At 39.2% G+C, this 15,726-nt stretch overlaps 1 protein-coding gene across 8 annotated transcripts in view; it reads right to left on the reverse strand.

The window, feature by feature from the left end:
* The window catches only part of TNRC6A (trinucleotide repeat containing adaptor 6A), a 54,716-nt gene that overhangs the window by 15,905 nt on the left and 23,085 nt on the right, over positions 1-15,726 (reverse strand). For 6 of the 8 annotated variants that reach the window (XM_075767916.1, XM_075767915.1, XM_075767918.1 and 3 more), the window contains 3 exons: positions 11,515-11,850; positions 7,271-7,318; positions 223-2,811 (listed from right to left, as the gene is read on the reverse strand). In XM_075767916.1, the coding sequence (XP_075624031.1) occupies positions 223-2,811; positions 7,271-7,318; positions 11,515-11,850 (2,973 nt within the window). The remainder of the gene's footprint in view (positions 1-222; positions 2,812-7,270; positions 7,319-11,514; positions 11,851-15,726) is intronic. The other 2 variants (XM_075767917.1, XM_075767920.1) reach the window with 1 other exon arrangement.

The following is a 15,726-nucleotide window of genomic DNA, read 5'->3' on the forward strand; positions in this document are numbered from 1 at the left end:
ATTACTCAAGCTATTTAAACCTAGAACAGATCTTCCGATCTGTATAAAAATATCAAACTCCTATAAGCATTGCCGTTACTTGTTTTTTTATAAATAAAAGCAGTACTTTGTTGGCACCTTCCACTATTTGCTTTGAAACGAAAATACTGTATATAAAGCAAGAACAAAAGAATTGTTTTACAATTAACAGAAAACTCAAATTTGTGTAAAACCAAGTCTTACCAGAACCCGAACTGCTCTCCTTGCTAGACATGGCACTTGAAGACAGTAGCTGCTGATGTACCTGTGCTTGCTGGTCTGAACTGCTGCTACTGTTTGGGACATTTTTATTCCACATATTCACATTTTTGTAGTTGTATTTGCTTGGATCACCCCAAGCAGAAGTTCCATCATCAATTTCCATTTTACGGCGTATTGATTCAGGGGATGGCTCCTCCCAGCCAGTGGGTTCTTCCTCCTTTGCTGGTGCCGGCATTGGTCCGCCCAGCCAGCCTGACCCTGGGGGTTTGTTTGTGGCAGATGGTGCTCCCCAAGAGCCAACATCTTGTTTGTTCCATTCTGGAGAATTGATTGGCTTTGACGAATCACCCCAACCTTGAGGCTGATTGGATTTAGGAGGGTCTCCCCAGCCCTGGCTCTGATTAGACTTTGCAGGCTCATCCCATCCCGAAGAATTATTGGGGTTTGTATTATTACCTCCCCAAGTAACAGAATTTGATTTACCTGGCTCATTCCAACCAGATACTGATCTGTCACTGTCGCTACCTCCTGAACTGGATTTCTTAGCCTCACCCCAATGGTTACTTCTTGAATTTTCGCCCCAGCTATCACTGGCAGAAACTGCCCAACCCTGGTTGGCCTTTTGTCCATCTACCCATCCCTGTTTGATCTTCTGTGAGTCATTCCAAGATGACTTTTCCTCTTTGCCACTTCCCCATGATTGATTGCTCTTGACCATTACTGTAGCAGCAGAATCTTCTTCCCACCCCCCTTGGCTGTTTGACCCTTTGGAGTCTCCCCACCTTGTAGCAGACTTTGGATCTCCCCACCCTGATACAGATGAGGTATCATTATTATTAGGGCTAGGTCTATCCACACACCCCCCTGAGCTGGAAGTCTGTGTCACAGAGCCTCCCCAGGCCTCTGTCCCATTGTCAGTTTTTCTTTCACCCCTTGGTGATGTTTCGGTATCCCAGGCAGTGTTCTGTTTGATTGGAGTCTGTCCCCAACCAGAGTTGGAAAGGACACGTGGATCTAAGTCAGTTCTGTTCACAATACTTTGGAGTAATGCATGCTGGTCAACTTTCCTTCTTTCTCGATTCTGTCCTTCCGTAGTTACTCTATCTTCGTGGCATCCAGTGCTCTCCGAACTACCTTCGCTGTCCCCCGTACCTGTTTTGGCCCATGCGCTGTTCTGCTCAGTTATCTGAGAAGCAGCAGAACTCTGGCTGTTAAGGTCATCCTCCTCAGTAGATTTCCATCCATTCGTAAACTTCCTGCTGTTTCCATTCATACTTTCATTGGAATGCTGATTACTAGGCAGTTTACTCCACTCCCCGTTTGAAATGTTAGTGCCAGTGTTTTGTGCAGGGTTGCCCCATCCTCTTCTACTCCCGCCAGCACTTGCACCATTTCCACTTCCCCACGGCATATTCTGGGAGTTGACTGTCCCTGCCTCCCACACCCCTCCTCCTTTATTCCCATTGATTTGAAAGTTAGTGCTGCCAGGCCCGCTAATGCCTGGCTGCATTAGAGTTGCATTCACAGTGTCACCATTAGCTTGGCTGTTTGGGCCTGAACATTTGTCTCCAGAGTAATTAGAACCATAGGCACCCCATGTAGTACCATAAGATCCACCATTTTTCGTCTCACCATTGCTAAGATGAGAAATGGAAGTGCCATTTGTAACTGGAGAGGCCTGAATCTGAGAATGATTCATTGTGCTCACACGCCAGGCCCCATGCCCTGTATTATTAGGCAGTTCGTTAATCTGCACTGAACCAGCAGAGTTTGGTAAACTAGAGGTCATAAAGTTAGTAGTGTTATTTGGTCCATTCATTTCAGTGTTAAGGTTTTGAGGTTGCCCACTGAACGAAACCTTCCTTGTACCATTTACTTCAGAATCACAATTTTCCTGAAGGCTTCCCCAGGAACCATGGGCTGAACCACCCACTTTAGAGTTAATACTCTGACTATTAGATATCTGACCTATGGTACTGCACTGAATACTTGTGCCAGGATTACCACTCCCTATAGACCCTTTCAGGGCATGTCCATTGTTCTCCAATACAGGCCAGGCACCATGGTTGCCATTTGAATTCAAAGTGCTTGGATTTAACCCTCCATTTGATGAAGAGTTTATGGTGCCCCAAGCATTCATTCTATTGTTGCTACTTTCAGATTTGCTGTCAGGAGCATCCACAGAAACTTGACATGTGCTTATTATGGTTCCATGGGATAAACCCCATGGCCCATTAATACTTCCATTGCCCACATTATTGCTGTTGCTACCAACCACAAACTTATTTTGAGAACCATGTCCAATGCCATTTCGAATGCCATCATTTTCACCACCTGTGCTCCCTGAAGCCATTATAACGAGGTTTCTCTCTGACCCAGAGCTAGAGGCAGAGTCAGTGTCCATACATTCTGATGTCAGCTCTGGGTCACTGCCAGTGATTGATGGCCATGCTTCTTTGTCAGAGCCGTCTACAATAACTTTATCCCAGTTTGTGCTGGAGTCACTATTTGAAGAGACTGGTCCCCAGTGAGAATTTTCATAATGGGATCCTAGACCACTGTGGTTCAGATCTAAAGAGAAGGAGGAAAGCCCAAGAGCATTATTATAAATTTAGTACTATTACTTCATTAAGCAGAAGAGGGAAAAAATGTACAAAGATACTAAGCCAAGAATTATTTTGCTTATTTTAACACAACAGTCACTGAAGATGACAGAGAAAGCTTCCAAGTACAGTTGTTCAGAACGCTGCCACACACTTAACCTAGAACACTGCTCTCCAGCACACAAAGTTGCACTCTCACAAAAAGCAGGAAGAAGCACTCCTAAAGGTACAGGGGTTTTCTTCCAGAGAAATAGGTTTTAAAAAAAATCACCACATCCAAAATATTTTGTAAAAACATACACGTTAAAAACTAAAATGCTATATAAAATCAAAGAAATCTAAACAGGATATTAAACTGACGTAGTAGTACCAATTGCTATGTGGCAACAGCCAGAGAAACACACACACGTCTCCATTAAAAGACATTATGTAAGATTTCTTAAGTACAAGTTAAGATATTTTCTTTTATACAACAACAGATTGGACAGAAAAAAATCCCAAGACCAATGTAAAGTTCTGCTCCTGCAGAAGTACAGATTAAATGCAGTAGCTGTACCAATTCTTCTCATTTTCATTTATATAAGAACTACTGTTTCTTTTTCAATAAGCAAGCTGATCGTGTCTGGGAATCAAGAAGACACACTTCCTAATTCACTTACAAACTTTTCATGGTTAAATACATGCACCATGGAGTATTTGCTACAAAGTAAGTGCCACCAGTTTTCATCTTGTATGTGTAAAACTTCAGTGCAGAGACCTCTCCCCCAACAAACTGTTAAATAAAAAATACACAGGTGCACCAGAAGATGAAACTATGAGAGGCATGTGAAAAATAGTAATGAAGTTGGCAACAGAACACAAGTACAAAATGTCAGTGAAGTTTTTTTGCTTAGTATTTGCCTGAACTGAAAGAATGACCTTACTAGTGGTATGCTCAATTGCTGTATACATAGCAAAGTATGCTTCTCTGCCCATTAAAACATCAGGTTTTTAAAGAAATAAACTGTCAACTTTACTTTGTAATGTTCCCTTTTTTGCCTTTACTTAGAATATTCAAAAATGTATGTACCTAAGAGAAAAAAGTTTTCTAGCTCCTACTGATTCTTAATGGATTCTTACAGCACACGCTTTATGTCTGACTAGAAAAAGGTGCTTTGCTTGATTACCTTCATGAAACTGTACCTGTTCATGTCAACAGAATGTAACAAAATGCTACAATTATCAATCCTTATTTTTCTCAAAAGCTGTTTAAAGAACATTCATGGACTCACTACTTTTAAAACATAACACTAATTTGTAAGCTTCTTGTGTTTCCAAGAAATACATGTTAAATGTGAAGTCTGAAAGGAAGCTGCCAGTCTCACCAGCTTCCCCCTTCTGCTGCAAGGAGTGCCAATTCTGCACTGAAGCCCCAAATCCTGACGCCCACCAAACCCCTACACCTACAGCTCACTAACAAGAACTGAGTTGCATCTACTCTTTTAAAAATGTTAGTCAAAATTGCCACCTACTTAGAAGTTAAAATATCCATAAGATACAACTTTTGGCAGTAGCTCAGCTCTCAAACACAGGGATCATTTGGCAGGAGCCTGTTCTTAGTGCTCCAACTGAACCGCAACAAGTGTTGATGTGGTTTATTGTGTAAGCATGACTGACCAATCTGAAGAGAAGCACGGTTGATGTAGATTTAAAAAGAGACCTTGTTTCAGTGCTTCCATCTCGCAAAAGGAATTTGGGAACACCATGACGAGCAGAAATCCCACATTTTTAAAGAGTAGCAAATTTTAAATACTACATTATTTGAATTTGTGATCTTGATGATCTACAAGAGACAGGAAGGAACGAGTTACCATGGACAATTTACTGAGTTTGAAACTGATGCACAAAAACTTCTGGTGTATTTTTCATTAATTTTTAATCAATATCAGTATTATTCACCCTACAGAGAAAAAGAATCTAGCCAATGACCCTGCCTCCAAGAGTACGTAGCCTAGAGCAGCACGGAGCAGGGATCAGCCACTGCTCCTCCACCATCCAGGACGATGGAAGCTCAAGACAGTCAAAGCAATCAGTTAAGCTTGATGCAGGAACTTACTACAGGAGAAACAAGGATGCTGGCACAGCAATTTGGAACAGGGAATAGTATGTGTATGGGTGTGTGTTAAGAATTGTTAAGAGTTGTCTGCACTCTCATGAACGAGAGAATCAACAGCATCAAAAGCTCCCCTAACAAAACAAAATCTTGATCATAAACTTTATCCCAATAACATGATCAGTTTTAAAAACCACACAAAAGTATACAGGTGGCAAACAGCCTGAATTCTGTGTGGAGAAAGAGATACAGGTTACGACTACAAGCCAGAGTGAAATGGCAAAGAAACCGTAATTTGCACAACAATAGAATACATGAAAAGAAAGCTTGTAGTTATTAAAATTCTTTTATACTCATTTAGATGTGATACACAGTTTGTAACGAGCCAATACACAAACGGCATACAGTGATTAATTTCCAGTCATCCAGAATTGTATCCTATTACATACAAAACTACCCTAACAATCATTTTCCTGGACACAAAAGCATGTTAGTGATTTCTAGTATGAGCTGAAATATTCCTATCTATCTGAACCTCCACAGCCCACAAACTTCTGACATTAAGTATACAAATACTGAATAAGCAAAGTACTATCTCTGATTTTTTGTATCTGGCAGATACCACAAAAAACCCCTCAAAATGGAAAAATTACAGTTGACAACACATTTAGTGCACAGCAAAACCAGCCAGTAACAGCCTATAGTCCTACTCTTGGTTTTCTCACCAAAACTATTTAGAAGCTGCAACTGAACTTTTGCTGCTTAAATCCTGGACAAAAAACAATTTACACAAACCCGAGTTTCTTAAAATTCCATAATCTGCTAAGTTTTTTTTTTTCCATAATTTGTAATTTAATAATTTAATGCTTTCTAGCTATGAGTTACCCCTGCAGGATATGTTTGCAGGAAATTGTATGTATTTTCTAAAGTTGTTTGTTTTGAAGTACCATCACATGGTCTAAAATCAACAGTTGGACAGAGAAGTGTAAATTAAGAAATATCTGAATCTTACTCCCTCTGTCTCCTTTTCCAGTTCCAGGACATACTGGTACCCACAGACTGTCAATACTATGCCTTACCAGTTATTGTACCCTCAGTCCTTATAAAAAATGCATTTTAATAAACAAGCTTTTTAGCTTTTAGTAAACAAGCTAAAGAGCACCTTTATAATAAAGTGACAAAACAAACAAACAAAACCTGTCTGTTAACATCACGTATCTGTTTCTCTGTGGTAGAGAAAAAGGTCTTGAAGTCTGCTTGTGTCGTCTTAAAGTACTGCAACCCAAGAATTACCAGATGTAGCTGTTTACCTGTAGCTGCAATAGTTTCCTAACTGTTAATGCAGGACAGGAAAGCTGCCAGGACAAGGATTCAGTGTCCCTCTGTGCCTAACCCAGCACAACTGGAGGCTCTCCTAGAAGGGACCATCCTGCACACTCTCTCTCCCAGCAGGGGCTCTGGCCCTGACTTGTGCCAGATCGAACACCCCTGCAGCACTGCCGTGAGCCAAGACAGCTCGCTGAGCCACGGGGAAAAGAGGAACCCTTGGGTTAGTTTTCCATCACATGAAGAGGCTGCACTGACTAAGTGGTCAAATTCAACACAAGGAAAGAGAGGAGAGGAGGATTAACATCATCCTTTTGGGAGCAATCTTCAAGGTAAACAGAAGAGATGCAACATGAAACGTTCTCCTAAGCACTGCGCCCACAGTAGCCTGACAGGTACATGGCACAGCCAGAAACAGAGCCAGTACAAACCATCCCACAGCATTATCTGCGTTACTGCCTTCACACAGCACATTCACTCCAAAACAGAACTTAAAAATAAACAGCAAGCGTTCTTCACATCATATCCAGGAGACAACACACATAGCTGTAGGCCCCACATACATGCTACCCCAGCATAAACTCAGCATTCAAAACAGAAAGGTCCCCAGACGTGGTTTCCTCCACAGTGCTGTGAAATGTCTCTGATATAAAGCACAGGCTTGCACAGATTATTCAATTTAATACCACAACGAGGCAATTTAACATGTAAGCATAAAGGTTAAATAAAATAAAAAAAGACACTTAGTATTTTAAAGCTAAGGTGCCCCACAGCTGAAACATATTTTTGGTATGAATTCTGATATATTTTAGAAAATTAAAAATGTTTAACCAAATGTATTACATAATGGCACAGAGAAAGTATACTTAAGTCAGTCATTCACATGGCACATGCTATTGAAAACCATAAGAATAAAAAAAAATTTTAAAAAATCAAGACAAAATTGTGCGGAACACGTAACTACTACAAACACGTAGTGCGAAAAAAAGGCGAGATTTAAATAGCTAACCTGACTGGTTAGGGGAGTGGCTCACCAAGTCCCGAATGGGAGGCATGCCTATAGGAAAAAAAAAAGGCAAGAAAAGTACAGAAGTGTTATTTAAGTAAACTAGCCCTTTGAGAACAGTCCCCCAAACACTCATTACTTTGAAACCATTTATTAGCACCCCTTTTTTAGGAAAGGTTTCCCTAAAGAGCCATCTCAATCTCACTGACCCTGCTAGCAACAAGCGAGTTCTGAGCTGCCTCACCCACAGCACTGAGCATACCTCAGGGAAGAGATAGCAAATCCAGCTTTCTACATGTAGCATTTAATTATTAGCAATTTTGCTGCTTTTATTAAACATTTCCACTACTAGTTAGTTTTTACACATTTTGCATTTAATTAACCAATTTAAGATTGGTTAAGAGGAAGAATTTATAGTCATTGAAACCAAAACCAGTTAATATTTGACTGTACTAACTTAGAATTTCAGAGGTCAGTCCTGAAACTTAAGCAAAGTTTCATACCACTTCTTTGAACAGCATGCTTTCTCTACCTGAAAGCCATTATTTTGCTATGTGACTTAGCAAACAGAAGTAACTAAGTACAGTCCAACTCTGATTTAACCTAAGGATGTGCTTAACAAACTTTTATTTACCACTCTTTGATAGCTTCTTCCTCCTAAGTGTCCTATTGGCAGCGTATGAAATCAAAGTTAATGTTTCAAATTCACAAATTTTACAGTTGGAGACCACAACTGCTACATTTAAGGCAACGTTTCCTAAATTAAGTCAGCCTCCATCGCTACTAACTGCAAATCCCAACTGCTCACTTCATCCCTGACTCCTACAATAACTGAAAAAAAGAGTATCTCCTTAAGTTACAGGAAGAGTCTTTTGTTTCCAAAGGCTCTGGCTGTAACATCATTTTGCAGCTCTGCTGCGAGATGCACAAAGATAAAGCGAGACCCACTCGAATCAAGAGGAAGAATCCAAGTAACTGGACTAATGCCAGGAACCTGATGGTGCTCTCCTGTTTTGTTCTGTCCCACAGTTGTAAGCAATTACTGCTGGCAAATATTTTAGTTCACTATATAAATCATTTCATTGTGGAATAACCACCTGGCTATTCTGCTGTGTTACAAAGCACAGACGCAAACAAACACACCAAGGCAGCACTCAAGACCTTCCTTTCATGTGAAGTTTACACATGGGAGAAAGTTTCAGTAAAGCAAACAACCGAATTGGGTATGAAAATGTTCTGATAAAGAGCTACTTATGTAGCTTATGTAGATTTCTTAAAATAACCATCTCAGTACAAGACTGTATCTGTTTCAGAAGTGCTACATGGCATGAGCTTCACTTATGTGTCTTTATTAAGAAGATATGCCAAATGTCCTACAAACAGCAGGAAAAAAACCAACCCACAGGACTATCCCTTCTTAAGCTTTACTTCTAAACAAAGCAGTTTAATTTTCAAAACAGAAGAAGATTGTCTACACAAATTAAGAGATTTTTTTTCCCCATTGATATAACTAAAAAAAATTCTCCAATACCAAAGATTTAAAAACTTAGTGTGGCCAGGGCCACAGGAAGACTTTAAATTTAGCAGTACTCGTGTTTCCTGGCTTTTACAAAGCACCTACCAAACAGTTATAATCGCAGTTGGAACTGGGAAGAGATCCTACCCTGGGGTCTGTCAGGGAACGACAGATAGAACAACCGGAGCCATTATCAATTCCAGCAATTTTGACTTCAACATTTCAAGCTACAGTTTTTCGTTTAGCCCTAAAATACAGATCAATCCCAACATCCATTAAATACTTAAAAAAAAAAAGTCAAGAACTTAATCTTCAAAGATATTCCGTTAAGGTATAAAATTTGTTAACCCAAATGGCCTGTACATGGATGCTCTTTCAATAGGAAAGGATCTACAGATATGTCAAATTTCATGAGATTTTTCATTTCAGAGATAACAACAGGAAGAGTACCTAGAAGTTGCCATTGGAGGCTAAAAGAAGAACTAGGAAGAGCAAGTAAGACTGAAACAGGCCAATAACAGTAGTATTTCCTTTCAGATACAAAGGTGTCAGAAGACATTAAGTCACTTTCGCATGCTGCTGGACTATGGCCACCTCCACATGACCTCACAGGCAATTCATCAGACAAGATTTTGAAACCATTGGAAAAATCCAGCACTGAAAATTTATTTGCCTTTACAGTATCACCTTACCTACATTTCTCAAAGAACATGACAAAACATCCAAACCAGACATCATTCTTGGTTATACAAGAGGAAAGACCTTTCGAGCCTACAGATACACTGCACCAAGAAACGAGACCCTGGCCTCCTAACCCCACTTGTCCATTCCGACCAGTCTACCTCAGACACACAGGAACACCCTGAGCACAGCACACAGTTACCAGAGACCTGACAATGCAGTGACTGACAGGATGCTACAGACAATACAAACATTTTCTTAAGATGGAAAGTGATTTGGCCAACCTTTCTCTCCCATAAAGGCTCTCAGAACCTTTTCGTTACCAGTTGGACGCGTAGACATATTATCCAAATAATTAACGTACCATTCAGAACTACTCCCAGTAAAGAACTGTGGCAGCACCACACAGGGAGACACTGGCATCTCCCAGCCTAAAGGTTGCCCAGCCACAGCAGAATAAAATCAAGAAAAATTGAACAAAACCGGGAAGAATGCAATACACAAATGGGAACCCAACTAATGCAATATTGGGCTGGCGTTCACAAAAAGTGAAAAAAGGACAGTATACTCAAAAAAACCCTCTGGATACAGTTAGGAGGTTTAATAGGTTGTATAAAGAGTAATACTACTTAGCTTAGTTTACATGTGAATTTTTACTTAAATCACTACTTGCTACCATACAATTTGACCAGCAGAGGATATACACTGGAAAAAAAGTTTCATCTCAGAAGCAAGCAATTATATGAACAGTTACTTTAAACTTGACTATAGACAGCAACAAAAATATACAGATGAAATTAAAAAAAAAAAAACTGCTTAAAAAAATCACTTCTTGGAATGGTAAAGAGTTCTATCAGTACGTTACAAAAATAATACTGGAAAGTAATTACGGAAACATTCCTCAAGGGGCACATGGATAAACTGCTTCCAATGTTTTGATTGTTTACTTTCATTTTAAATACTGCTTCTTCAAGATTCAGTAATCAGAACAGGTCAAAATTTAACTAAGACTTGAAATATCAAGGCTATTTTCCAGAAATCTTTTTTGTAACCGAAGGGACTAGGAGTCACATCCTTTGCAGTGTATAAAACACTGATTTTGAGAAACACTGGGAATTCAGTAAAGTTTCAGAAGAAGCTACTTGTGGGATAGTGCACATCACTGCTATGTGCACATCAAAAAATAAATACAAGTATAAAAATAAGAAAGTATTTGTCCAACATATTGTTAGCATGCATTAATACCAAATCCCTTTGAAAATCTAGGTCCCCACAAAAAAAAAGTTACTTTTTCCAGCCAAAAATAGACTGCCCTTATTGTCCCAAAAAATGTGCTGAACTGCATGCTAGTACATTCACTGACTGGCAAGTTCTGCACATGTAACAGTTAAGTTTACTACTCTTAAAAGGGTATTTGAGGAGAATGCCTAACAAGCCAAAATAATCAAGGATAACTATATGGAAATACTATTAAAGGTAAAGATTGATCCCTTTTGTAAGACAACCTAGCTTCAGGTAGATGAACAAAGGAAAACCCTTTGACAACAAAAAGCAATTCTTGTATTTTAAATAAGTTGTACCCTATCTATATTTCTAGATATAAAGAAGAAAAAAAAAAAGTCCTGAGATGCTGTTCAGAATGCTCTGGGAACTGTCTGAAAGACCCTTCCCTGTGAGAACTGTGTATTAAAGTTGGATGCAAAAAAGATGCTTTGTACCATGATCATGCTTGGATCAATTATTAGGATAAAGACTGGAAATTCAGGACATAGCAGTGGTCATACTGGCTTCAACATCTGTTCAGAAACAGACATGTCTGTTGTACACCACTGGCAACAATGAGTTACTAACATGTCTTAAGTTTCAGTATGAAACTTGCACAAAGATGGCTGAAACCATCCTGTAATATTAAGCTACAATACAGGAAGATAACTCATCACGCTACAGCTTACATTTAAAGTTTAAATAATATTAACTCAAATATTTCACTGATAATTGAATTTAAACTATTTGATTTTAGTTAAAGGAAAACAAGGTACCTGCCCCTCACCTGGCTGTTTTTTGCTGCTGTTCGGCACTTCTCCGTTGGTCACTGGCTGTTTATTTGTGACAGTGCTGCCTCCTGACTGGCCGTTTAATACTTTAGGAGTAGATCCCAGGTTTGCAGCTATAACTGGTAACTGCTGACCTCGTTTCAGAAGCTGTTTCTGTTCCTGGTGTCGAAATCGCGGTGGTACTTCACGAGGAGGGTATCGAGGCAAGGTCTGCTGCTGCTGACTGTTGGCTGTGGCCCGCTTGGCATTATTATTAGTGCTGGTTACTGTGGAAGTGCCGTTAGAGGTGACAGGCTGAGGCTGGCTTACACTTGTCTTTGTTTGTTCTGGCACTATCCCCACCCCCAAAAAAAAGAAAGTTGGACAAAGTTATTCATAAGAACAGCAACTTAAAAAATTGAAGACTAAGTCAATATTTTTAGATGTGCTTATATATTAGGTAATGGCAGCATTTTTTCTGATTCAAGTTGTAACTCATTCCCCATTAAAAGCTCTATTATCCCGTAATCACATAGCTTAAACAGCACAGATCTGGAAGCAGAAATATGTCTTGCTATCACTCCTAACAAAGTTATCTCTGTTAAAGTATGCTAACTAACAAGCTTTCTATAGCTTTTCGTGACAAACAAGCACTATGCCAGCTTATTTTGGCATTTAAACCTTATTTTAAAAAATAAGTTAAAAAAAAAATCTTATTCAAATGGGAAACTCAAGTGTTACGCATAGAAAAAACATTATGGTCTTGTACAAAAAGAACAAGAGATGAACAGGACATACAGAATGCATTGTTAAGACTTGCCTGCTTTAGCAACCCTAGCATCCAAAGGGAAATACATTAATACCCTTAAGTCAATCTGTTGCCAGCAGGAAAAGCTAAAAGCACCCAGGTAGCCCCCGGACACAGCTTGGCAGGACTGTGCCACCATTGACAAAACACCAAATGTGCAACTGCAACTCCAAATTATCTTTCAGTCTTGACAGCACGGCCACTTCAAGGCAAGATGAAGGTCAAATAATTTGCAGAAGTCAACTGTGAGTGAACACATCAAACTCAGACAGTGAATAAAGGGAAAACCGCAACATCCTCAACATCTCCACCCCAGCCAGTACAAAAGCAAAGGCGGTAAGTATGGGGGTGTTCAGGTGTAAGTAATTGGTTAGTAAACTAGGCTCAAAAGATAGGAAGGAATACTGTGAGCTACCGGATGTGCATTTCCTGGTGCTACTCCCATTCATCCCAACCACTGTAAGTGGCAAGCTGTACTTCCAATCCCTTACATGATTGATACGCTCATGCACTTTTCACATTTCTTGGATGAGATATCCATAAAGCATATTTACATTTACCGTGGAGCTTTACGAGATACCTCAAGACTTGATCATGACCTCCCTCAACAGTGACCTACCTACATAGTTGAGTCACCATCTCTACTCAAGAGCTCTACAAAATGAAACTGGCTGTTTTAGAAGTTACTGAAAGAAAAAATAGTTTAATCTGTGCGTCATTCCTGCTGCTAACAGCAAGGGCATGGCTCAGTAATGCAACTCCTCTGGTGACAAACTTATAAAGAGGTTCCTACGAGCTACAGGTCACTCCATCCCCAGCAACACAACCCCTTCTGGGCCTGTACAGCCAACAGAGGGGAAAAGTGACCCAGGTTGAGAGCTCATCCGCACATTTTTTTCATTGAGATCCTATGAGAAGAGTTCAGGATGCAGCTCCATCAAACTGCTCCAACGGCACCTCTAAAGTTGGAGGCTATGGAAGAGGACCAACCCTGTGTGCTAGGAAAGAGGGAAACTGAGGCAGGTACTACTGCTCGGGACCAGCAAGAGCTCTCGCTCTGCACTGCTGGGTGAGGAGGCGCCCAATGACAAATCAGGTTTCAGTTACTATAAGGCTGTATTTATCTTCAAGAATAGTTTTATACACTGGCAGCATCTAAACCTACACAACTTGGGGCTTAAGAGCAGCATCCTTACACCACTTCGCTGCTGTGTTCCATTTAACAGTTTCCTGGCATGTCAGCAGCAGGAATATTGTTACTACATGACTGAAAATGTAGTTTTCTGGGGCTTTTTAAATTTTTTTGTTTTGTTTAAAGACCATTTTAATATTTGTTTTCAGGAACAGATACATGTAATACAGCATTAAAAATAAATTAAAGCAAACTCCTTAAACTTTTGTTTAAAGAATCAATTTGAATACTGTCAGTGTTACTTATGACTACATTTTTAAAAATTTCTACTATAATACATGCATATTTGGAAAAACACAAACATGAAGGCCTTTAGAATAAAACACCACCTAAGACTCAGCAGCTGAGTTGTGTTTTAACGGAATATTATATTTAGGCTACTGAAGAAAAGTAGAAAAGAAAAATTTTAGGGACCTCCTTGTTACACAGGTGGCCAGATACGGGCCTTTGACAGAAGTCTCAAGGGGAAGACGAGCAGTAGCCAGCTTCATCTGCTCACCAACATGCTCATTCCACAGCCCCACCATCTCCCCTGCTCTGACACAGCAGTGACCCAGCTCTCTCTATTTCACAGCTGACTGGAGGAGGACAGAATTAAGGAGAGGAACGGCCAAGACATAAGTCAATTTAATGTACAGAGCACAGGGAATAGAAGGGATTCAAAAGCTATTAGATAAATTGGCAAGTTGATAAAAATCACCAACACAGTATCAGATTCCATCAATTTAAGTTGTTACCTACATTTAAAAAATAGGTAACAGATCAGATTCCTTGCACAATGTTTTGATGCATATGATGCATATAATGCATCAAAATGCATATAATGATCAAAAGTGAATTTCACAAATATGAAGAAGTCTTAAACAAATCTATTTCCATGTATTCATTTTCAAATGTCCTGGTCTAGAAATAATTAAAATAACTGAAAATTACTAAGCCGGAAGGGGGGGGTATTATAGCAAATAGCTAAAAATTTGTCAATCATTTAATGCATAAGAACTTAGCACATTCCTGTGGTCTAGGTACTGCAACAAGCTTTGAAGTTAAAAAAAAAAATTCATCACATACCCCAATCTGTCTAACTACTGGCCAAATCTTAACTTTTTCATCTATCAAAATGCCTTCTGCTGCAACTGATTCACATTAAGCACTCTTTACAGTTTAAAGCACAGTTCATCCTACACCTGAGGCACGCTGACAGTGATACACAGAAAACAACCACTTTTGCAGCCAGTATATTGTTATCAAGCCAACAAAGTAGCCACACAGTAATGGCACCACTTAGGGACACATACATCCTTCAGCCTTCTGCATGCTGTATTTAAGCTTTTTTTTTTTTTTTAATTGTCAGCTTAAGTGGAAAATACACCTTGCTTGAAGAGATTTTTAATCCAACATACAACACCTCGTAACATGGTCAATAAGACTCAGTTTTCCTACACTACTGCTACCGTTCACATACAATTGCTCCTCTCAGATAAAGTAAAATAATTTCTATATGACGTTCCATGAGATGTCCAGAGTTACAATACTGCCCTAAACATGCTACTGCAATGCAGCAACATTACTACTTTACTTTCCTAAAGCTACTTTAAAAAAAGTGCATATTATTACCTGCAAGTCCATTGGATTCTGTTATCGAATCACTTTTGACTATAAAAGAGTGCAACTAATAAACAAGCTACTTTCTGCCAAGCCAGCCCCTAAGCTACGACATCAACAAGACTTCACAAACAGTTTAAGAAAATATTTCTCATATATTCTATGCATTCATTTCCTTAGCAAATATTGTAATTCCTTCTACTATGATCAGCAAACTAAACAGAAATCTTACCAGATAACAGTTATAAAGACTATGCAGAGTTTACATTTGTATGTTAATTTCAAACGGAAATTAATGAGAAGTGCAACAGAATTCCCTTCCCTTCACTTCCCTAAGTACCTCAGAGTAAGTATCAAGCTATACAATTTACCCTGTCCAACATTTTCTGGTCCACAGCTTCTCAGAAGACTAAATAATACATTAATATTCCAATATGGCTACTACAAATTCCAACACCCCTTAATTATTACCTTAATATTTTAATTTGTTACAAACAAGTTGCTTGTTTAATAAAAGTTTATTCTGCACACCAGTATTTTATTTTGAATCACATTAAGGCAGAAAGATAATATTAACAGACTTACAGTCTATCACAGTTAATTTAGTTGACTAGTAATAGCAAGTTT

Source organism: Balearica regulorum, chromosome 15, assembly GCF_011004875.1.
Source record: "Balearica regulorum gibbericeps isolate bBalReg1 chromosome 15, bBalReg1.pri, whole genome shotgun sequence".
Classification (NCBI taxonomy): Eukaryota; Metazoa; Chordata; class Aves; order Gruiformes; family Gruidae; genus Balearica; species Balearica regulorum.